The following is a 24,680-nucleotide window of genomic DNA, read 5'->3' on the forward strand; positions in this document are numbered from 1 at the left end:
TGGATTTGACTTCATTGGGAATGGGGTAGTGGTGTGACATTGAAAACCAACCCATTTTCATCCATTTCACACTCACACCAAAAGTTAAAACTACTCCCAGAACCACCTTGTCACTTTGCAACTTTGTTATCCATTTACTGCGACTTCCTAATTTGAGTGTATGAGACTCTGATTTGCTCAGACTGAGCCCACATTGCACACAACATTCGCAAGGGCAAACATGAGCTCATATATACACCATGAATGACATAGATAATAATCACACAAATGAATTCTTCCCTTCCATTATTCTTCTCTTTTTGGAATCTGTTACGTTTTAAAATTAAGCTGGAGATTTACTCATCAACAATAAAGACCTCATCCATTTCACTATACAACAACCAATCATCTTTACCCTGCTGTGTGAGTAATCTCCAGGAGAAAGTAAAGTGCCGTGCAATGTTCTTTAGTAAAACTAAATTGTCATTAGAGCTGAAAAATGTGCTGATGGAAAAGCGCAGCAGGTCAGGCAGCGTCCAAGGAGCAGGAGAATCGACGTTTCTGGCATAAGCCCTTCTTCAGGAATGAGGAGGGTGTGCCAAGCAGGATAAGGTAATAGGTAGGGAGCAGGGACTTGGGGGAGGGGTGTTGGGAATGCGATAGATGGAAGGAGGTCAAGGTGAGGGTGATAGGCCGGAGAGGGGGTGGGGGCAGAGAGGTCGGGAAGAAGATTGCAGGTCAAGAAGGCGGTGCTGAGTCCGAGGGTTGGGACTGAGATAAGGTGGGGGGAGGGGAAATGAGGAAGCTGGAGAAATCTGCATTCATCCCTTGTGGTTGGAGGCTTCCTAGGCGGAAGATGAGGCGCTCTTCCTCCAGGTGTCATGTTGTCAGGGTCTGACGATGGAGGAGTCCAAGGACCTGCATGTCCTTGGCGGAGTGGGAGGGGGAGTTAAAGTGTTCAGCCACGGGACAGTTGGGTTGGTTGGTCCGGGTGTCCCAGAGGTGTTCTCTGAAACGTTCCGCAAGTAGGCGGCCTGTCTCCCCATCGCCAGACCATGGCAACACGACGCCTGGAGGAAGAGCGCCTCATCTTCCACCTAGGAACCCTCCAACCATAAGGGATGAATGCAGATTTCTCCAGCTTCCTCATTTCCCCTTCCCCCACCTTGTCTCAGTCCCAACCCTCGAACTCAGCACCGCCTTCCTAACCTGCAATCTTCTTCCCTACCTCTCCACCCCCACCCCTCGCCAGTCTATCACCCTCACCTTAATCTCCTTCCACCTATCGCATTCCCAACGCACCTCCCCCAAGTCCCTCCTCCCGACCTTTTATCTTGGCCTGCTTGGCACACCTTTCTCATTCCTGAAGAAAGGCTTATGCCCGAAACATCGATTCTCCTGTTCCTTGGATGCTGCCTGACCTACTGCGCTTTTCCAGCAACACATTTTTCAGCTCTGATCTCCAGCATCTGCAGTCCTCACTTTCTCCTAAATTGTCATTAGATCTGACTCCTTAGAAACAGACACCCACAGCTTACACCATCCTTTACCATATCCCAACTTGTTTTGACTATTTCTGTTTTCTCCTGGATATTCAATCATGTTTGTTATGATTTAATTTGATGCTATTACTAAATAGGTCAGATCCCAGGTGGAAATCTGGGTTGCTAGATTTTTTTTTGTTTTGGTCTTAACAGCGTGATCTTTCACTGAAACACAATCACAAAAATCATGTAGATTCTGTTTTAACAACAAAACTGCACTTTATTACACAAAGGAAATGAAGATAAAATAGAATCAACAAAATTATTTACATATAAAAAATTTGAAGACTTAGCAATACCTGATAAAATACACTCCTGTTAATCCCAAAAGTACTCCTTTACAGTACTCACACCAGAGAGACTTCCCTTTCTATTTACATCTATCGGTTGTAATTTATATGTTGCTTCAGTTCACCCTCTTGAGAATCTGATAGCCACTTCCTGGAGTCTTCTTACAACTGAGCTCAAACTTTCTCAGCTTCAAGTAACTCCTTTGGGTTTTAATCACGGCTTGTGGAATATTTGAACTGAACTTACACTGAAGAATTTTCACTGGGCCTTATACTTCACGAAACTCTTTACAGGGATTTCACACACATAAAGTACATATGTCACAAATTCAAAACCAAAGAAATATAAAGTTAATAATATTAATATAAATCACGCCTAATATCACAATGTTCCAGCCCGAAACAAAAATATGATAAAGCAAATGCCTATCTATCTAAGTGTATCATTCTGTGTCTATTTCATTCTGTATGTGCTGATGTAGTTTTGGGATCAACTTAGGAGAAAGTGAGGACTGCAGATGCTGGAGATCAGAGCTGAAAAATGTGTTGCTGGAAAAGCGCAGCAGGTCAGGCAGCATCCAAGTAGCAGGAGAATCGACGTTTCGGGCATACGCCCTTCTTCAGGAATGAGGAAGGTGTGCCAAGCAGGCTAAGATAAAAGGTAGGGAGGAGGGACTTGGGGGAGGGACGTTGGGAATGCGATAGATGGAAGGAGGTTAAGGTGAGGGTGATAGGCCGGAGAGGGGGTGGGGGCGGAGAGGTCGGGAAGAAGATTGCAGGTCAAGAAGGCAGGGCTGAGTCCGAGGGTTGGTGAGGTAAGGTGAGGGGAGGGGAAATGAGAAAGCTGGAGAAATCTACATTCATCCTGTGTGGTTGGAGGGTTCCTAGGCGGAAGATGTGGCGCTTTTCCTCCAGGCGTCGTGTTCCCATGGTCTGGCGATGGACGAGGCCAAGGACCTACTTGCGGAACATTTCAGAGGACACCTCTGGGATACCCGCACCAACCAACCCAACCGCCCAGTGGCTGAACACTTTAACTTCCCCTCCCACTCCGCCAAGGACATGCAGGTCCTTGGCCTCCTCCACCGCCAGACCATGACAACACAACTCCTGGAGGAAGAGTGCCTCATCTTCCGCCTAGGAAGCCTCCAACCACAAGGGATGAATGCAGATTTCTCCAGCTTCCTCATTTCCCCCCCCCGCCCCACCTTATCTCAGTCCCAACCCTCGGACTCAGCACCGCCTTCTTGACCTGCAATCTTCTTCCTGACCCCTCCGCCCCCACCCCCTCTCCGGTCTATCACCCTCACCTTAATCTCCTTCCACCTATCGCATTCCCAACACCCCTCCCCCAAGTCCCTCCTCCCCACCTTTTACCTTAGCCTGCTTGGCACACCTTCCTCATTCCTGAAGAAGGGCTTATGCCTGAAACGTCGATTCTCCTGCTCCTTGGATGCTGCCTGACCTGCTGCGCTTTTCCAGCAACACAATTTTCAGTAGTTTTGGGATCGCCTCAAAAAAGAGGACGGAGTAGTTGCTGTTAATGAGTGTAACTCTTTCTCTTTTGTTTGACTCGTTAACTCTACCTCTTTCATGTTCTCTCCCACCTAACCCCCCACTCCCCCCCTCAGCTATAGTCACAATTTCAAGTTCAGGTGAATGGATTAAAACTGAGCTGTATGCCCCTCCCTTTATCCTCTTCTCTTTCTGTATCTGTTCTCCATAGTTTTCTCATTATCGTTTTTATTTGTTCTCAGAATTGTCAACGTCGCCAGATAGCCTGACCATATACAGTCAGCCTGGCGTCCACTGTAGGCTGGACCCACTACGAATCCCTTTTCCTGAAGCACATTTAAAAAACCTAAGCTAGTTTCCCAACAATCTGGCAGTTGTACTGGTCACTTTTTAGATACCAGTTCATAAATTACAATCTTTTTGACCTTACAACCTCCAGATTATTGTTCCAGTTCAGTCTTAACTTGGTGTCTGTGCCATACAAAGAACAAAGAAAATTACAGCACAGGAACAGGCCCTTCGGCCCGCTGAGCCTGCGCCGATCCAGATCCTCTATCTAAACCTATCGCCTATTTCCTAAGGATCTGTATCCCGCTGCTCCCTGCCCATTCATGTAAATGTCCAGATACATCTTAAATGACGCTATTGTGCCCGCCCCTACCACCTCCTCTGGCATCACGTTCCAGGCAGCCACCACCCTCTGCGTAAAGAAACTTTACCTTTCTTTGTCTCTTTCTGTTTTTGTATCTAATTCTTTGCTCTAAGTTTGCATTTGTGTGTGTCTCTCTGTGTCAATGTCGGCATATCTGTGTCTTGTCTATCTACACATCACACTAATTCTATGTATCTTTCTGTTTTTGACCCTATCTCCCTCCATCTCTGTGTGTCTCGCTATCTTTCTGCCTGTGTGTCTCTATCTCTCTCACATTGACTTTTTCTCTGTCACTTTGTCTTGATCTATTCTCTTCCAGTTTCCATCTTTGTGTTAATAGATAAATCCCGGATTGTCTGTCTGTCTCTCTCTCTGTCGTCCAATGGTTACTTTTCAAATGATACAGTGAATATTGGCATTTGATTCAACATTGATGGGCACCACAGTTAACCCCAACTCTTCCCTCACCTGTTGTTCACTCCCCTATGCTTCCAGCATGACTCACTGCCTGGTAATCAACGGAAAGATTTAACTAAAGCAGATTAATTTCTGTTTCTCAGCTCCACAGATGGGAATGTATCTATTCACTGATCCAGCAATAGGATGTGGGATTTCAGTTTATTTTATTAGAATAAGCCATAATTAGCAGATGGCAAACATTACTGTTCCAGGACGTTGTTGTCGACATTGTGCATGTGGATGTAGTCAAGTGGATTGAAACAGAGGGAGCAAGTTTTTAGTGATTCTCACCGTAAATCATGGGTTGGTCCTTGACTTTCCTTTAGCAGTCAATTTGGAACAGCTCTCACATCTGGCACAATCTGAGTGCTCAATAAAGCCTGCTCACCACTGCAGCTCAAATTAAATTCTCTCCAGTGGCTGAAAATTTAAACAATGCTGCCCTCTGCTGCCCAACTGTAATAACTTCTCTTTTTCAGGGAATGTATCACAGAATCCCTGCAGTATGGAAACAGGCCATTTAGCCCAACAAGTCCACACTGACACATTCCCATACATAACTCTACATTTCCCCTGACTAGTGCGCCTAACCTATACACCCCTGAACACTATTACTATAGGCAATCTAGCATGGCCAATTCACCTAACCTGTGCATCTTTGGACCGTGGGAGGAAACTGGAGCACCCGGAAAAAGCCTGGGCACAAAGTGCAAAATTCACACAGATAGTCACCCGATGCTGGAATCAAACCCAGATCCCTGGTGCTGTGAGGCAGCAGTGCTAACCACTGAGCCACTGTGCTCACTACTTAGGGAAGGCAACAGCCCAGTGGTATTCTCACTGGATTGCTCATCCAAAGACCTAAGTAATGTTCTGGGTTCAAATCAACCAAGACACATGATGGAATTTGAATTTAATAAAAAATATTCAAACCCGAATGGTGATCATGACAATGTCATATTTGGGAAGGAAACAGTGATGCTTACCTGGTCTTATATGTGATTCCAGACCCACAGCAATGTGGTTGACTGGTAACAATTCAGGATGAACAATAAATATTGGTTTAGCCAATTACCCCCCTTATCCTGTGAATAACAAAATAACTCAATACAAGCAAAACTGAATTTTTTCTCATTCAGGCAACACTTTCAAATTCTAGCTATCTCTAGAGAGATAAACTTTGCTGCAGTGAGTGAACCATGAAACACTCTCAGGACACTGAAAGCATGATTTGACCAAATGTTACTCTGCATTGACTACCTAGTACCTTCGAGAGAGGATGTAATTAAATAACTGGGAGTGGGGCACTAGCAAGTGCAAATGCGAACATAAACTGAGCATATATGCATGTACTTACAGTATGTGAAATCAGGAAAGTGTGGGAGAAAGGGAAATGAATCAAACCTTGACACAGTCATTTGGAACGGAAAAGATTTTTAAAAAGGACCACATGAAGTACTCCCAAGCAGATCTGTTGCAGTTTCTTCATTGGAGTTGCATAAGACCAAATGAACCATCTATCACACAGTTTCTGATCTGTCTAAGTTGGCCCACTCTGGAAGTGAGGTTCCTTCCCATTGCACAGGACTCAGTCCTTCACAAAGTAATTACAGGTGAAGTCTAATTGTGTTACCCCATGCTTCATGTGAGCATTATTCTTAGTTTATCACTTTCCTCTGCTTAGTTTATCACACAAATCCTGAGCTCTGATCTGTGGCACCAACCCTGGGCACTAATCTATTGCACCAACCCTGGGCACTGATCCATTGCACCAACATTGGGTGCTGGGTCAATGTATGGTTTGTGGATGTTGATCCATAAGAAAAAATTAAGGAAAGAGTGGAGCCGAGAAGAGACAAAAAAGTAACTTGTGTGTCAAAGTAGGAGGCATGGACATTGTTTTTAATGAATACTTTGAATCTATCTTCCCAAAAGAGAGGGATGTTTCAGAGATTGTAATTGAGAAGAGAGTGTGAAATGTTAGAATTGGATTAGTGTAGTGAGAGAGCAAGATGCACTGCAGAAATTCACCCAAGATCCACAGACAGCACCTTCCAGTTCACTTCCATCTAGAAGGGCAAGAGCAGCAGATATATGGGAACACCACCACCTTCAAGTGCCCTGCTAAGCCACTCACCATTCTGACTTAGAAATATATCGCTGTTCCTTCACTGTCATTGGGTCAAATTGCTAGAATTCCCTCCCTAATGGCATTGTGGGCCAACTCATAGCAGGTGGATTGCAGCGGTTCAAGAAGGCAGCTTACCACTGCTTTCTAAAGAGCAATTAGGGACGGGCAATAAATGCTGACCCAGCCAGTGACACCCACATCCCACAAATGAATTTTTAAAAATTAATGGGATTACCAAATCTGAAAGTGGTTAAGTTGCCAACCTGGAATGAAATGTATCCCAACTTGTTAAAAGGAGCAAGGGAGGAACTAACAACAATCACCTAGCATCATCTCACAGTCCACCTTGGCTACAGGCCTGCAACAAGAGAGTTCCTAATACCTGCACTACTTTTTTGTTTACATATGGAGGAGAGAATGTTCCAGCAAATGCAATCAGCCTGGCCTTGGTGATAAGGATAATTATTGGTACAAAATCTTGAGGGACAGTAAAAATTATCATTGAGAAAGCCATGGATTCAACATAGATTTATTGAAGGATGTTTGTGTCTGAATCACTTAACTTTGTTTATTTGAGGGGTAACAGAAGGATAGGGGTTAGCCCATTCAATGTGGTCAACAAGGATTTTAGAACAACTTTCAACAAGATTCCAACTGGTAGAAATGTAAGAACTAACCAAATCCAAACAGCAAGTGTTAAGTTGAATCCAAAACTGGCTGAGTTGCAGGAAATTAAAGATAATGGTTGGTGAATGTCCCACAGGACTCAGTACTAATTTCTGATTCTGTGATTTATATGAGTGATTGAGGACAAAGCTGATACAAATATTGGGCATGTGGTTAATTATTATGAAGAAAGCTAATGCTGAAGATTGCAGAAAGATACAAATGGGCGGGTCAAGGAGGCAGCAAAGAGTGAAATGGAATCGAATCAGCAGGGTGACACACTTTTGAAGAGGGAAAACCAGGCAGGATGATATTCAATAAATGGTAGGATCAGGAGAAGTTGGAAGGAAGAAAGGGGCCTTGGAATGAATATCCATACATCCCTAAAGATGAATAAATGGTTTAAAAGATATACAAGATCTTTTTCTTCAATAACCAAGGCAAGACGGGCATGATCCAATCAGAGTTTCACTGTGTCAGAAAGTTATCCGATTATAGATTCACTCTGTTGTGTTATCCTTTTGATCTTACAGGATCAGAAGGTGGCACTGTCAGAATTCCCCTGTGCCAAGAGCAGACCTCAATAACTCCATTCCATTTAGAATTTCACTGGGGAACCTCAATACTTGGATTGTTCTGTGTGAAAGTGTGATTTTCCCTGCTCAGCATTTTTAGTGAACTGTGGACATGCTCTGATTTGAATATGCTTGAAAAGTAGAACTACCCTAGTTATAAAAAGGCCTAAATAACAGGAGATAGCTCAGAAGAGCTGCCCACAAGAACTGAAAGAATTTTCACCCCTTAGGTGCATCAGAGAGTTCACTTTATCAGGTCACTGAGTAACAGTATTGAAGGGACAGGTTGATGAATGGTAAAAGCAATAGGTTCAGAGCAAGTTCAACCTTGCTTTATTCTCTCAACATGGAATGAGTCACAGTCTCTCCCAACAAACAGGGTTGCTGACTCACAAACTGAGCAGAATGTTAACCTGCAGTAGGACATACAGGAGACATTCCCATGAAATCAACATTCATTGTGTGTATTAGTAGGTATGCTGAAGTATTTGTGTTAGTGTGTGTTCATTTAAATGTATACATATTTCATACCTGTTCCTGGGATGTGAGTGTTGCTGTTCACACCAGAACTTATTGTGCATCCCTAATTGCCTTGGAGCTGCATTCTTGAACCGTTTGTCCTTGGTGACAGTAGAGATCGTGGGTGTGGAAGATACTATCAAAGGAGCCTTGGTGAGTTGTTGAAGTGCACTTTGTAGATTGTACATCCAGTGATGAAGTGGATTTATGTCAAAAGTAGTGGGTGAAATGCCAATCTAGGAGGCTTTTTTTTCCCTGGATGGTATCAAGCTTGTTGATTGTTGTTAGAATAACTCTATCCGAGCCAGTGGTGAGGTATTCCCGATTTGTATTCCTTATAGACAGGAAGTGAGTGAGTGAGTTATCTTCCTCACTACAAAATTCCCAGCATCTGATCTCCTCTTAAAGCCACAGGATGTGGTTTGTTCAGTTCAGTTCCTAGTCAGTGGGAACCCTGAGGATTGTTTTGATTATGTTATCTCAGTATCTGAGAGCAGAATTTTATCAGGCAGTAGGAAACTGGATTGCTGTTGAGAGTGTAGCACAAACATATATCAGACTGGAAACCCTCCAGGTTTCTATCTCTGTTCACTTTTCCAAGGTGTTGTTTGACAATGAGGTCAGGAACCCTCGAGGGTGAAATTTATATAGCTAATTACAGCAACTGAAAAACCCAGTTAAGAACAATGGAATGAGGCACAATAGCTCTGTCTCTATGACATACACGTTGTACATACTGGCAATAGAGGATGCAATGTCCTAATGGTATTATCACTGGACTGTTAATCCAGAGACCCAGGGAATGTCTGGGAACCCAGGTTTGAATTCCACCACAGCAGACATTTGAATTTGAATTCAATAAAAATCTGAAATTAATAATCTAATGATGACTGTAAATCAATTGTCAGTTGTCAGAAAAACCCTTTTCACCGATGTCCTTTAGGGCAGGAAACTGTCATCCTTACCTGGTCTGGCCGACATGGGACTCGAGACCCACAGCAATGTGGTTAACTCTCAACTGCCCTCTGGCCAGTGCCACTCACATCCCGTGAATGAATAAAACAAAAGCCAATGTTAAAAGAGAGTTACGTTTGAAGCACACATCCAACTGCCATCATTGCAGCTACGGCAAGGGGGAAACCAGCTGTAAAAGGTTAGCTGTGCTGCTAATGATTAGTGGGTTTTGAGAAGATTTGTAGCTCAGGTTGAGGTCCTGGATGTAGGTTTGCTTGCTGAGCTGGAAGGTTCATTTTCCTCACCGTATAGGTAACATCTTCAGTGAGCCTCCAGACGAAGCACTGCTGATGATTCCTGCTTTCTATTTATATGTTTGGGTTTCTTTGGGTTGGTGGTGTCATTTCCTGTTGTTTTCCTCAGGAGGTGGTAAATGAGGTCCAAGTCAATGTGTTTGTTGATAGAGTTCCGGTTGGAATGCCATGCTTCTAGGAATTCTCGTGCGTGACTCTGTTTAGCTTGTCCTAGGATGGATGTGTTGTCCCAGTTGGAGTGGTGTCCTTTCTTATCTGCATGTAAGGATACTAGTGAGAGAGGGTCATGTCGTTTTGTGGTTAGTTGATGTTCATGTATCCTGATGGTTAGTTTTCTGCCTGTTTGTCCAATGTAGTGTTTGTTACAGTTCTTGCATGGTATTTTGTAAATGACATTAGTTTTGCTTGTTGTCTGTATAAGGTCTTTCAAGTTCATTAGCTGCTTGTTTAGTGTGTTGGTGGGTTTGTGGGCTACCGTGATGCCAAGAGGCCTGAGTAGTCTGGCAGTCATTTCCGAGATGTCTTTGATGTAAGGGAGAGTGGCTAGGGTTTCTGGACGCATTTTGCTAGTGGTGTTACCTTAGCACAAACTGCAGCAACTGGAGAGAGTGAGGACTGCAGATACTTGAGAGTGAGAGTCGAAAAGTGTGGCACTGGAAAAGCACAGCAGGGTTATGCCCGAAATGTTGACACTCCTGCACCACAGATGCTGCCTGACCTGCTGTGCTTTTCCAATTCCACATTTTTCGACTGTGGAGCAGTCCCCAAAGCAAGCACTTTGGGTACGTCACAGGAAAAGGAACTTGCTGTCAATGCATCGAGGCCAGTTGGAGAAACAATGGGCAGCATGGATTTTTTAAAGGTGTGACCTTACTCAGCACCCACTTAAGGAGAGTCGTCACACACCACAGGACCAGCAGTTGCAGCAACCAACAGAGAACACCAGCAACGGCCAAAGGAAGAAGGTACCATCTTTTCCAGTGTGGCAGGCCAATGGGTAGCTATCTGCCCTGTCAGAGCAGCAGCGCCTCCGAAGGCAGCAGCTATTACATCAAGTGGGCACCGACCTGTGCCTGGATGGAGCACTGCATCGTTTCATTGGAAGAAAGAGGCCACTCAAATACTGTCCAGCTCAGGGCAGGACTCTGCTGCAAACAGCCATCAGGTTTCACAGTCAGCAGCCCCTGGGGTATCAGCCAGGTCACAGATTCCTTGTATCAGAGAGCATTCCCAGTACATCCATTTCAAATGTATGTCATAAACCAACCCTAAAGCATTATCAGAGTCACTTCATGTTGGTGTTCCTGAGATCAGACTGCACCCACATGGCTATCAGGTTCCTATAGATTGTCCAGCTCTACTTGATCATTGTAAAGGCTTCCATTTGTAGTGCACAGCTATTTCAGTCTTCACACACCCTTGTTTCACAGACTGACAGGCTTCCCTGAAGGAGGATGATGACAAGCATACACATCTCACATGTCAAAAAGGCCATGATACCTGAAACAAGGTGAGCTTCAACTGAGGGCACTGTGCTGATTAGTGCCCTGTACTGGGCATTGCTACCTTGCAGTAGAGCTGGAGGCAGCCTGTTCATTTTCAGGCCCTGACCCTCCACATGGTGATTATATGTTCTCACCGGTTGGTTTGAAGGCCCCTCAAAAGCCTGTCTTACCTGCACATGTGCAGCGGCAGCTTCACTAATAGAATTGAGATCAGCTGTTTTTCTTTGTTTGAGGGGTAGGCACAAAACCTGTAGGAGAGCAGCGAATGCCATCGTACCTATTGACCTGTTCTCGCTTCGTGCTACATACACCTTCCTGTTAAACAAGTATGACTGAGCTTTGCTTTAATTCATTCATGGGATGTAATTATCATTTCAAAACTAATATTTGTTGCTTATCCCTAGTTACTCTTGAGAAGATGGTGGTGAGCCTTGTTTTAAAATGGTACAGTCCATCTGCTGTAGGCAGTGCCAAGGTGTTGTTAGAAAGGGAAGTTACTCATTTTTGACTTGTCATCGTGAAGGGATAGCAATGTATTTCCAAGTGAAGAGGGTTTGTGCGTTTGAGGGTAACATGCAGGTAGTGCTGTTCCTGTGCATCTGCTGCCCTTATCCTTCCAAGTGGGAAGTTCTGTAGAAGGGGCCTTTGGAAGTTGCTACATTGCAGCTTATAAATCTTCCATTACTATTGCTACTGGAGGGAGTGAATGTTTAAGGTAATGAAGGGCATGTCGATCAAAGAGGCTTCTTTGGCCTGGATGGTGTTGAGCTTCTTGAATGTTTTTGAATGCACTGTCCAGTCTTCAGAACAACAGTTTGCTCAATGCTTTGCAGTGTAGCTGCCAATACATGGAGACCACAGCCATGTGCTTGTATCCACCACAGCTGCTTCTCAATTGACCAGTCTTTCAATGCATTTTGTGTTCTAGAAACTTAGCAGACATGGCCACAGTGGATTCCTCTGTGTTCAGTCGTAGATACTATAGCAGCTTGGGGAATTCTGAAAGCTGACCAAACATTTTCATATCTTTATATTTATCTTTGTTATTCAGTGAGTACTTGTGTAGCAAATAATCCCCCACCCCACACCAAGTTACAGCATCTGTTTCTAGCTGACCATGGTCAGATGCTTTCTCAGGCCTTTGATGTGGATGTTCCATAGCTGTCTGTATCTGCAGCATCTTTACCTACTCACTGAATCACCAAATTGTTACGGTTCAGAAGATGGCCATTCATTCCACCCCTTCAGCACCAGCTCTTTAAATGAATATCATTACCCAGTGCGAACCTCTTGCTTTCTCCCTACATCCTTACACATCATTTCCAGATAAATATGCATCCAATGTCCTCTTGAATTCAATTGAACCTGCAGCTATCACACTTGCAGGCACTGGATTCCATACCCTAACTACTCGATGAGTGAAAAAGGTTTGTCTCACATCACACTTGCTCCTTTTGCACATCACTTTAAATCTAGGCCTTCTCATTTTTGTTGCTTTTATAATTGGGAACCGTTTATCCCTATCCACTTTGTTCAGGCTGTTCGTGATTTTGACATCCTGTATCATCTCTCCTCTTAACCTTCTTCTCTCCAAGGAGAACAGCCCCAATTTTTCAATCAGTCCTCGTGAGCTGAAGTTCCTCATCCCTAGAACCATTCTGGAAAATCATTTTGACACTCACTCCAAAGTGTTCACAATCTTCCTATAGTGAGGTGTCCAAAACTGTACGCAATATTCCAGCTGTGGTCTAACAACTGAACTTTACATCACTTCCTTGCTCTTGTACTTTATGCTTCTATTAAAAAGGCTAAAGATAGATGTTTTATTAACTGGTGTCTCTACTTGTACTTCAGTGATCTGTGCACAAGTACACTCAGGTCCCCTTGCAGTTGCACCCTTTTAGAATTGTACCCCCTATTTTATGTTGTCTTTCCATGATCTTCCTACCAAAATGCATCACCTCACACTTCTCATCTGTCACCTCTCCGTCCACTCCACCAACTTGTCAATATCATTTTGGAGTTGCACACCATCCTCCTCACAGTGTCACGTCATCTTCAAACTTTGGAATTTTCCCCAGAATAACAATGTCATCATCATGACATTAGGAAAAGCAAGGGCCCCAAATACTGATCCCTGGGAAACTCCATTACAAACCTTCCTCCAGCCTCAAATGTATCCATTGCTGTTACTGTCTATTTCTTGACATTCACGTTTACTCCATGACTGTAACTCCCATCACAAGTTTGTTGTGTGCCACTGTATCAAATGCCATCTGGCAATCCATGTATACCACATCAACAGTGTTACACACATCGACCCTTTCTCTAGCTTCCTCAAAAAAGCAAGTTGGTCAAGCTTGACTTTCCCTTTGGAAATCCCTGCTGACTCTTCCAAATCAATCCAACATTTTCCATGTGACTATGAAGGCTATTCTGAATAACTGCTTCTAGAACCTTCCCTAATGCCAAACCTAAACAGGTTTTTAATTGCTGTGCTTATCCTTGCAACCTTTACAACCTGGCCATAACTTTACAATTCTCCAGTCTTCTGGCATTTTCCTCCATTCTAGGAAAGATTGGAAGATTATGATCAGTGCCCCTGCAATTTCTACTCTCACTTCCTTCAACATCCTTGACAGCATCACGTCTGGTCCCAGTGTCTGCCAACTTTTAAGCAGCAAAAGCCTATCCAACACTTCTTCCTTATTCGATTTGAACCCGTCTAATGATAGAATTTCCACCACTTTCACCATGGCCTGAGGAGCACCTTTCTTTTTAGTAAGGACAGATGCAAAGTTGTAAAGTATTCCTCAACTAGTGCCACTCTATCTGTGGTGCTGGACTTACTGAGGTGAGTATACATACACTAATGGAGGAGGTACATATGTCAATTAACACTGCACCTTGAATGCTGCTACTCCTGGGATGATTACATTGCCTCCTTCTTCATTTCTACTGTGGTCCAGTGATTCCCCTGCAGAAGATAAAAGCCAATAGTCTATAAGATACATAGCTAACAGAGAAATTATGTCTTTGTTTTTCAGTAATAATCATATTTCTCCAATCAGTGAAGAAAGCTCCCCATACACATTCATTGGATCTGGCTGCATGTCATATCTAATACTAATGCCACACCTCCACCTGCAAGAGAATCTGCTTATGTCATCCTATCAATTTCCACTGCATCCTCCTGCATTACTGCCAGTGTTGTCGAAGATGCCACTCCATGCCACTTCTGAAGTTCTCCCAGAAGTTGTATTTGCTCTTTGCCTGGAATGAGACTAAGTGCAATGTCTAGACGCAAAACAGAAATTGCTGGAAAGCTCAGCAGATCTGGTAGCATCTGTGATGAGAAATCAGAGTTAATGTTTCGGGTCCAGTGACCCTTCCTCGGGACTGAGTCACCAGACCGTTAACTCTGATTCCTCTTCTCAGGTGTTGCCAAACCTGCTGAGCTTTTCCAGCAACTTCTGTTTTTGTTTCTGATTTCCAGCATCTGCAGTTCTTTCAGTTTTTACCAAGTGCAATGATTGAATCTGTTTTTGCATAGGCTGTAAGTACAACATTTGGGGAGGGGGGCTTGCTGTGTGGGGGAGGAGTACTAAATTGGCCAACTGAGAGTTTGTTTCATTGCTAGCTATGGAGATGGAGCCCAGGTAAAGATGCTTTAGTGTTGGTTACAAATAGAGATCTGCAGAAGGTATTCTGAAGAGAGTTATGGAGGTGAGAAAGTGATGGTCCCTACGTGACACTTGCATGCCACTCACCTCATTCAACCTTTACAAGGTCAAGGAAGTTTCTCCTGCACCTCTCTATGTTCTCTCTACCACAATCCAGCTGCTCTCCACCTGTACGTCCACCAGCCAAGCATACCTTGGCTGGCCTCCACTTACAGCTCTCTGGGAAAGGAATGTACCTCCATCCGCTCACCACTTTCAGTGTAGTCCATGTACTGCATCCCTAAATCACAGCTTTATTCTTCCTCTTCCAGCATCTGTCTTCCCCCATTCTTCCCTTTCACTTCTCTAGCTTCACTGCACAGCGCTGCTCCTGCTGCTGCTGCCTGCCAGTGTTGCTTTCAGTCCTGTTCTCTTTAATCGAGCTTCTCACTGGTCCTCCTGTTAGTTGTTTCCTAATTTGATCCCAAACTCAGGTTGGCCAATGGTAAGTTCACCTGGATGGCCACAACTCATGGGATTGACTTCCAACCCAGAATCATCCCAATGCTCCATCAAAATCCATGATTTTCAGCCACCATCCTGTGCTTCTATCAGTTCTCTCTTCCCTCGGTCTCTGTGTTTCATTCTGTTCCATGATATCTCCGTTTCACTGTGATTTATTTTAAAATTGTGTATGGGGTGATGGTGTTGCTAGCTTGGCCATTGTCCATCCCAAAATGCCCTGCAGAAGGTGGTAGCGGGCTGTCTTCTGAAACTGCTGCAGTTATTGGAATATGGGCGCACCCATAGTGCTGTTAACTTTGAAGGAGCAGTGATACAGTTCCATTCAGGATATTGTTTGGCCTGGAGGGTAACTTGCTGGTAGTGATAGTGTTCCCATGTATCTGCTGCCCATGTTCTTCTAACTGGTAGAGATTACACATTTGGAAGGTGCAGTTCAAGGAGCCTTGATGAGTTGTTTCAGTGCGTGTTGTAGATGATACACACTGCTGCAACTGTAGCCGTTGTGAAGGGAGTGCATGTTGAAGTTGAGGGATGGGTTGCTAATGAATGGGTTGCTTTGTCCTGGATGATGTCAAGCTTCTTTAGTAACATTAGAGCTGAGCTTATCCAGGCATGTGGAGAGTATGCTATCACACTTTTAACATGTAACTTGTAGCTGATGGATAGTCATTGGAGAGACAGCTGGTGAGTAATTCGCCACAGAATTCCTAGTTTCTGACCATTTATATGACGGCTTGTCAAAGGTATGTTGCGTCCTGGTTGCCAGGTTAAAGGATGACCCCAAGGGTGTTAATAGGGAATTCAGCAATTGTATTCAGCAATGCATCAAGGAATGATGACTAGATTCTCTTATTGAAGATGGTCATTGCCTGTGAGGCACGTTTGTTCCTGGCCATTTATTAACCCAAGCCTGGATGTGGTCCAGGTCTTGCTGCACATCAATATAGATGTGGACTGCCTCAATATCTGAGGTGTCACAAATAGTGCTGAACATCGTGCAATCATCAGTGACACCCCACCTCTGACCTTACAATGGAGGAACGGTCACTGTGCTGTTTCCTAAGTCTTTCAGTTTCCCCATTCTTAAGGCTGTCTGTGTTGCTTTATGCTGATATGCTTTGCACTTTTATTTGTTTGTTTGTTCACCGTCTTTTTCCAATTTAAGTCTTCAACGTTTTTTTCAGAAACACGTGAAGACCGAACAAAGCGACTCTTCAGGCATTATACAGTTGGATCGTATGATAACTTTTCATCTCACAGGTAGGAGACTTTGTTTACTTTGTCATGTGTTGTTTTGTTCTGGCTGTGGTGAAGACATGAAATTGTGGCCTTTTCGTGCAAACTCATGCAATGAATGTGGGCTGTGTGGCTGGGTATTTGGTCCTGTAGGAAATAGACATGGGGGAGTAACAACCATTAACGACAGAAGATGACAATTTTGGATGTAGGTTTGCTCACTGAGTTTGAAAGTTCATTTCCAGACGTTTCTTCAGTGGGCCTCAGGTGAAGCACTGCTGAAAATTCCTGCTTTCTATTTTTACGTTTGGGTTCCTTTGGGTTGGTGATGTCATTTCCTATGGTGAAGTGACTTCCTGTTCCTTTTTCTCAGGGGGTGGTAGATGGGGTCTAACTCGATGTGTTTGTTGACAAGATTTCCAACCGGAACTGGAAATAAACCTTCCAACTCTGTGAGAAAACCTACATCCAAAACCTCAACCTGAGCTACAAATCTTCTCAAATGTTGCTCAGATGATGACAGTAGCTGTCAGTAACATCTTCAAATGGAGAGCAATATTTGCATCGTATTTTATATTGCACCTGACTTTCTTCTTTGTGCTGTGGGACAGAGTGAAAATGTATATGGGTTACATCACACTACTGGTGAAGACAGATTACACCTTCTTACCACTTTATCTTGTGTCAAAGAAAATTGTCAGGAATGACTGGCATGGGGCACTGAAATTATCCAATGGTAAATTCGGTTAATACGTTTTCAGCTCAAGCTGAAGTAAAATGTTGAAATAAGTAACAGGTATAGAAGGAGCGTTACTCTTACTGTAACCCAGATTATAAGTGCCGTGAGGAGGAGAAAAATAGAACTGCAGATGCTGGAGATGAAAGTTGAAAAGTGTGGCACTGGAAAAACACAGCAGGTCAGGCAGCATCCGAGGAGCAGCAGAGTCGATGTTTTGGGCATAAGCCCTTCATCATGAATTCCTGAAGGGTTATGCCTGAAACGTCAACTCTCCTATATCTGCGGTGACTTTAATATGGTATGTTGCCTCCTTGATGCCAGGGTCAAGGATGTCACAGAATGGCTGCGTGGAATTCTCAAGGGGGAGGACAAACAGGACGAGGTTGGGACCAATGGCATTGAAAGCAAAGCTCCTGCAAACAGACTTTAGGGAGTTAAGCAGGAAATTGTAAAACAGGTCATCAAATGTCCCTCATCAGTGGCTCACTCCCAGTGCCATGTAACAATGAGTAGAGAATTTGAAGAGTAGAGCAGGTGAATGCATGGAGGGAGGGCTGTAGATTCTTGAGGCATTGGAATCATTTCTGGGGGAGGTGGGACCTCTCCACATTGAACAGGTTGAATCTGAACAGGAACACACCAACATCTTCATGGGGAGGTTTGCTAATGCTGTTAGAGTGGATTTAAACTAGGTTGGGAGTGGAATGGGATCCTTATAAGTAGTTCAGAGGGAAGAGAATCTGAGATGCAATCAAAATTTGAAACTTAAGTAAGCAAGTCTGGAAGGCAAAGGAAACATAACTAGGAAGAAAGAAGTGGCCTTAATAAGGCCAAATGGAATATATATTTTAATGCAAGAAGCCTGAGGAATAAGATAGATTGGCTTAGGGCTCAGATAGACACATGAAAGTATGATAGATTTAACTGAAAGATGAACAGCATTGGCAGCTGAAAATTTCTGGTTATAGAGTATTTAGACAAGACAGGGATGGAAGGTGGAGGTCAATATTGAACAAGAATCAATTATACCACTGAGGATGGATGATAACTTGGTAGGATGATCAAATGAGGCCACATCAGTATAAGTAAAAAAACACGTAACAGGTATATGTGCTGCTGGGTGTGTGCTCCAGGGCCAAAATCAGTCAGGAAGAGACAGAGGATCAACTATGTAATCAGATTTCAGAAGCGTGAGAATAGTAAGGCAGTAATAAAGTTTTAGAGATGTACATCATGGAAACAGACTCTTCGGTTCAACATGAACATGCCAACCAGATACTCTACTCTAGCTTACTCTCGACCCATTTGCCAGCACTTGACCCATATCCCTCCAAACCCTTCCTATTCATCTACCCATCCAGATGCCCTTTCAATGTTGTAATTGTACTAGCCTCCACTGTTTCCTTTGGCAGCTTATTCCATACACGCACCAACCTTTGTGCGAAAACGTTACCCCTTGGGTCCCTTTTAAATTTTTCCCTTCTCAACCCGAAACCTATGCCCTCTACGTCCAGACACCACCACCCGAGGGAAAATATCTTGCCTATGTCCCTCATGATTTTATAAATCTCTATATGGTCACCCCTCAGCCTCCGATGCTCCAGGGAAAATAGCCTCAATCTATTCAGCTTATCCCTGTAGCTCAAACCCTCCTACTGTGGCAACATCCTTGCAAATCTTTTCTGAACCCTTTCAAGTTTCACAACATCTTTCCTATAGGATGGAAACCAGAATTCCAAAAGAGCCCTCACCAATGGTCTGTACAGCAGCAACATGACCTCCCAACTCCTGCACTCAATGCATCGATGAATAAAGGAAAGCATACCAAATGCCTTTGTCACTATCCTATCTACCTGCGACTCCACCTTCAAGAAACTATGAACCTGCACTCCAAGGTCTCTATGTTCAGCAACATTCCGCAGGATCTTACCATTAAGTGTATAGGTTCTGCCCTGCAGCATCTGACGTTTATTTAAATTAACCTCCATCTGCCATTCCTTAGCCCATTGGCCCATCTAATCATGATCCTGTTGTAATCTGAGGTAACCATCTTCGCTGTCCACTACCCCTCCAATTTTGGTGTCATGTGTAAACTTAGTAACTGTACCTTCGATGTTCACATCCAAATCATCTATATAAATGATGAAAAGCAGAGGACCCAGCACCGATCCTTGTGGCACACCGCTAGTCACAGGCCTCCAGTCTGAAAGGCAACCATTCACCACCACCATCTGTCTTTTACCTTTGAGTCAGTTCTGTATTCAAATGGCTAGTTCTTCCTGTATTCCATGTGTTCTAACCTTGCTAACCAGTCTACCATGAGGAACCTTGTCGAGCGCTTTACTGAAGTCTATATAGATCACATCCACCACTCTGCCCTCATCAATCCACTTCATTACTTCTTCAAAAAACTCAATCAAATTAGTGGGACATGATCTAATAGTTACAGGTTTTTAACGACCAAAATATTAATGGAGATAGCTTGGGTGCGCAGGTAGCGAGAGAACTAAACTTTTAAATTGTATCCAAGAGAATACCTTTTAGCCAATACGCAAGCCAACAAGCAAAACATAATTAGATTAGATTACTTACATTATGATTAGATTACTTACAGTGTGGAAACAGGCCCTTCGGCCCAACAAGTCCACACCGACCCGCCGAAGCGCAACCCACCCATACCCCTACATTTACCCCTTACCTAACACTACGGGCAATTTAGCATGGCCAATTCACCTGACCTGCACATCTTTGGACTATGGAAGGAAACCGGAGCACCCAGAGGAAACCCATGCAGACACGGGGAGAATGTGCAAACTCCACACAGTCAGTCGCCTAATATTCAGCCAAGGCAAGTGGAATTAGGGGAGCATTTTGGAGATAGCAACCAGAACTCAGTTAAATTTATGATAATTATGGAAAAGGATAAAAATGAGCTGGGAATGAAGGTTCTCAACTAGGGAAAGGCAATTTAACTATAATTTGGTCCAAATGGACTTGCAAATAATTCTAGGCAAAAGTGAGGACCACAGATGCTGGAAAATCAGAGTCTAGATTAGAGTGGTGCTGGAAAAGCTCAGCAGGTCAGGCAGCATCCGAGGAGCAGGAAAATAGACATTTCAGGGCAAAAGCCCTTCATCAGGAATAAAGGCAGGGATCCTCCAGGTTGGAGAGATAAATGGGAGGGGGGTGGGGCTGGGGAGAAGGTAGCAAAGAGTACAGTAGGTGGATGGGGGTGGGGATGAAGGTGATAGGTCAGAGAGGAGGGTGGGGGAAGGTAGCAAAGAGTACAATGGGTGGATGGGGTGGGGATGACGGTGATAGGTCAGAGAGGAAGGTGGAACAGATAGGTGGGAAGGAAGATTGTCAGGTAGGACAGGTTATGAGGATGGTGCTGAGCTGGAAGGTTGGAATTGGGGTAAGGTGGGGGGAGGGGAAATGAGGAAACTGGTGAAGTCCACATTGATGCCCTGCAGTTGAAGTGTTCCGTGGCAAAAGAAGAGGCGTTCTTCCTCCAGGTGTCAGGTGGTGAGGGAGTGGCAGTGGAGGAGGCCCAGGACCTGCATGTCCTCGGCAGAGTGGGAGGGGGAGTTGAAATGTTTGGCCACTGGGTGGTCGGGTTGATTGGTGCAGGTGTCCCAGAGATGTTCCCTAATGCGCTCTGTGAGAAGGCATCCAGTCTCCCCAATGTAGAGGAGACTGCATCAGGAGCAACAGATACAATAACTGATATTGGTGGATGTGCAGGTGAAACTTTGATGGATGTGGAAGGCTCCTTTGCGGCCTTGGATGGGGGTGAGGGAGGAGGTGTGGGCGCAGGTTTTGTAATTCCTTCGGTGGCAGGGGAAGGATCTAGGAGGGGAGGGTGGATTGTTGGGAGGCGTGGACCTAACCAGGTAGTCTCAGAGGGAATGGTCTTTGCGGAAAGCAGATCGGGGTGGGGAGGGAAATGTATCCCAGGTGGAGGGGTCTGTTTGGATGTGGAGGATGATGTGGTTTCTGCAAAAGTTGGTAGGGTGGAAGGTGAGGACTGGGGTGGGGGGTTCTGTCCTTGTTACAGTCGAAAGGGTGGGGTTTGAGGGCGGAGGTGCATGATGTGGGCATCTTCAACCATGTGGGAAGGGAAATTGCGGTCTTTAAAGAAGGAGGCCATCTGGTGTGTTCTGTGGTGGAACTGGTCCTCCTGGGAGCAGGTATGGCGGAGACGGTGGAATTGGGAATACGGGATAGCATTTTTGTAGGAGGTAGGGTGGTAAGAGGTGTAATCCAGGTTGCTGTTGAAGTCAGTGGGTTCGTAAAAAATGTCAGTGTCAAGTCGGTCGTCATTGTTGGAGATGGAGAGGTCCAGGAAGGGGAGGGAGGTGTCAGAGATGGTCCAGATGAATTTAAGGTTGGGGTGGAATGTGCTGGTGAAGTTGATGAACTGCTCAACCTCCTCGCAGGAGCACAAGGTGACAGCAATGCTGTCATCAACGTAGCAGAGGAAGAGGTGTGGAATAGTGCTGGTGTAAATACGGAAAATGGACTGTTCTATGTAGCCGACAAAAGGACAAATAATGCTGTCTTACAACAGTGGGAGGCATTCTGCAAGGAAGTAATGAGATAATAAGTTCCCATAAGGACAAAGAGTCTGACCAAGACTGGAGAATCCTGGATATCAAGAAATATAAATGTTATCATTCAGGAAAAGAAGGTAGCTTACGGCCGGTATTGAGGGCTCAATGCAGCATTTCTGAAGAATATGATAAAGCAGTGATTCTTAAAAAAGACTTTAGGAAAGCAAAGAGAGTGCACAGGAAAGTGTGGGGGGACAGGATACTGGAAATCACAAAGGGAATTTATTAAATAAATCAAGGAGCAAGAGAATATGTAGGAAAGGGTAAGGCCCATCAGGGACCAGAGAGGTCATCTGTGATGGACCCAGAAGATCCAGAGAGCACTGCCTTTAATACTTTAATACTTTATGTTGGTTTTCACAACAGAAACAGATATCACAGGTGTAGATATCAGGGTGGAGGATTGTGAAGTATTAAAAGAAAATGAGCATAGAGACTGAAGATTCCAGAGGCTTTGTCAGCCTTATAAGTGGATAAATTGGCAGGGAGGCCTGAAAAAGATGTAGCCCAGGCTGTTGAGGAAGACAGAAAAAGAGATAGCAGGGGCCCTGACAGTAATTTTCAAATCCTCAGGTTCCAAGGGACTAGAGGACAGTGTTCCATTTTTAGAAAAGTGAGGAGGGGTTGGACAAGGGTTTTGCAGGCCAGTCAATCTAACGCCCCATGGTGGGCAAATTATTAGAAAGAATTCTGAGGAACAGGATATATCTGCACTTGGAGAGACTCAGATTAATAAGGGATAGTCAGCATGGATTTGTTAAGGGATTTTTGGCAAAATTGATTGAATTTTTGAGGCGATTACCAGAAGTTTTCATGAGGATACTGCATTACCTTTATTTTACATAAACTTCAGCAAGGCTTTTGATAAGATCCATCATGGAAGACTGAACAATAAAGTAAAAGCCCATGGAATCCAAGAAAAAAAATGGCACCTTGCATCCAAAGTTGGCTGAGAGGTAAAAAGCTGAGGGTAATGGTAGAGGAATGTCTCTCTGACTGGAAGTCTGTTTCCAAAGGGGTTCTGTACGGCTCATTTTGGTTAGATTCCCTAAAGTGTGGAAACAGGCCCTTTGGCCCAACCAGTCCCCACCTAGACCCATTTCCCTCTGACTAACATAGTTAACTCTATGGGCAATTTAACACGGCCAATTCACCTGACCTGCACATCTTTGTGACTGTGGGAGGAAACCGGAGCACCCGGAGGAAACCCACGCAGACACGGGGAGAATGTGCAAATTCCACACAGACAGTCTCCCGAGGCTGGAGTTGAACCTGAGAGCCTGGCGTTGTGAGGCAGCAGTGCTAACCACTGAGCCATCGAGCTGCCCCATTGTTTGAGCTTTTGCTGTTTGTAGTGTACATTAATGATTTGGACAATCTGAGATATGAGAAGACGTTTGCAGATAAGATAAAATATGTTAGGATGATGAATAGTGAAGCTGATACCTTTAAACTGCAGGAGAATATCAACAGACTGATCAGCTGGGCAGAGCAATGACAAATGGAATTCAACCCAGAAAAGTGTGAAGTAGTTCACTTGAAGAGCGCTAACAAGGCAAGGGATTACACTGTGAATAGAAGGACCCTGGAAAGTACTGAAGATCAGAGGGACCTCCATATCCAGGGACCTCTCTGAAGGTTGCAGGACACATAGATAAGTGATTAAGAAGACATATGTGATACTTGCCTTTATTAACCGAGGCATAGAATACAAGAGCTGGGAGGTTATGCTGAAACACTACAAAATGCTGGTTAAGCCACAACTGGAATACTGCATATGGTCATGATTATCACATTACAGGAAGGATATGATGGCATTACAAAGGATGCAGAGGAGACTTATCAGGATGTAGCCTGGACTGGACAATCCAAGCTATGAAGAAAGATTGGATAGTCTGGGCTTGTTTTCCTTGGATCAACAAATGTTGAGAGGAGCCTTCATAGAGGTGTATAAGATTATGAGGAGGAAAGACAGGCTGGCACTTTTTCCATTTGGTGAAGAGTCAATAACCAGGGACATAGATTGAAGGTAAGAGGTAGAAGGATAACAAGAAAGTTGGGGGGAATGTCTTCACTCAAAGGGTGGGGAGTCTGGATTTCACTGCAGGAAAAAGTGGTTCAGTCAAAAATTCTTTTAGCATTGAAGCAATATTTAGATATTCACTTGTGCTGCCACAGCCTCCAGGGCTATGAGCCAAAACTAGAAAATAGGTTTAGTGTAGTCAGATCTTTGTTAATCAGCATGGAGACAACGAGCCAAATAGCCTGCTTGTGTGATGTAAACATCTATGAATCTATGAATAGGCTGTGAGTAAGCAATGTATTTGTATCTATGCGTAGCTTCCTGCCTACCGCCTCCCCTTACCTCACTTGAATATTTCAGAATTAACACCATTTCCATGACAATGCTTGTTAGTCCATTTTGACTAAATAGCTGAAAGCATCTCAAGTCTCAGCTGGAATACTGCAAAACGATTAAGAAAAGTCCCTACTGGTCCAGTATGATGACCTGTATTTTACTTTTATCTTGAACATTCTTGAAGGATATCAAGGACTCACTGGAATTGAAATTAGTTGAACAATTAAATTGGAATTTAGCTGAAGTGGGTTACCCTGACAACTGACAGAAGCGTGGAATACTGTTGGAACCTTCTTTTATTTTAAAGCAATGTTTTGCATCTCCCATTACTCCTTAGTCTTCATTGATTATTCAAGCTGTTTCAACTCCATTTATGTAATTTCAGTGCTATCCAGTTTTCCATCATGCACTCCTGTCCATTAATTTCCGATCAATAATTCAGT

The 24,680-nt window shown here is 44.1% G+C and overlaps 1 protein-coding gene across 1 annotated transcript in view; it reads left to right on the forward strand.

Annotated features, from left to right (window-relative positions):
* The window catches only part of shank3a (SH3 and multiple ankyrin repeat domains 3a), a 973,942-nt gene that overhangs the window by 674,642 nt on the left and 274,620 nt on the right, over positions 1 to 24,680 (forward strand). The window contains exon 15 of the mRNA XM_072562789.1: positions 16,475 to 16,550. Within this exon, the coding sequence (XP_072418890.1) occupies positions 16,475 to 16,550 (76 nt within the window). The remainder of the gene's footprint in view (positions 1 to 16,474; positions 16,551 to 24,680) is intronic.

Source organism: Chiloscyllium punctatum, chromosome 44, assembly GCF_047496795.1.
Source record: "Chiloscyllium punctatum isolate Juve2018m chromosome 44, sChiPun1.3, whole genome shotgun sequence".
NCBI lineage: Eukaryota > Metazoa > Chordata > Chondrichthyes > Orectolobiformes > Hemiscylliidae > Chiloscyllium > Chiloscyllium punctatum.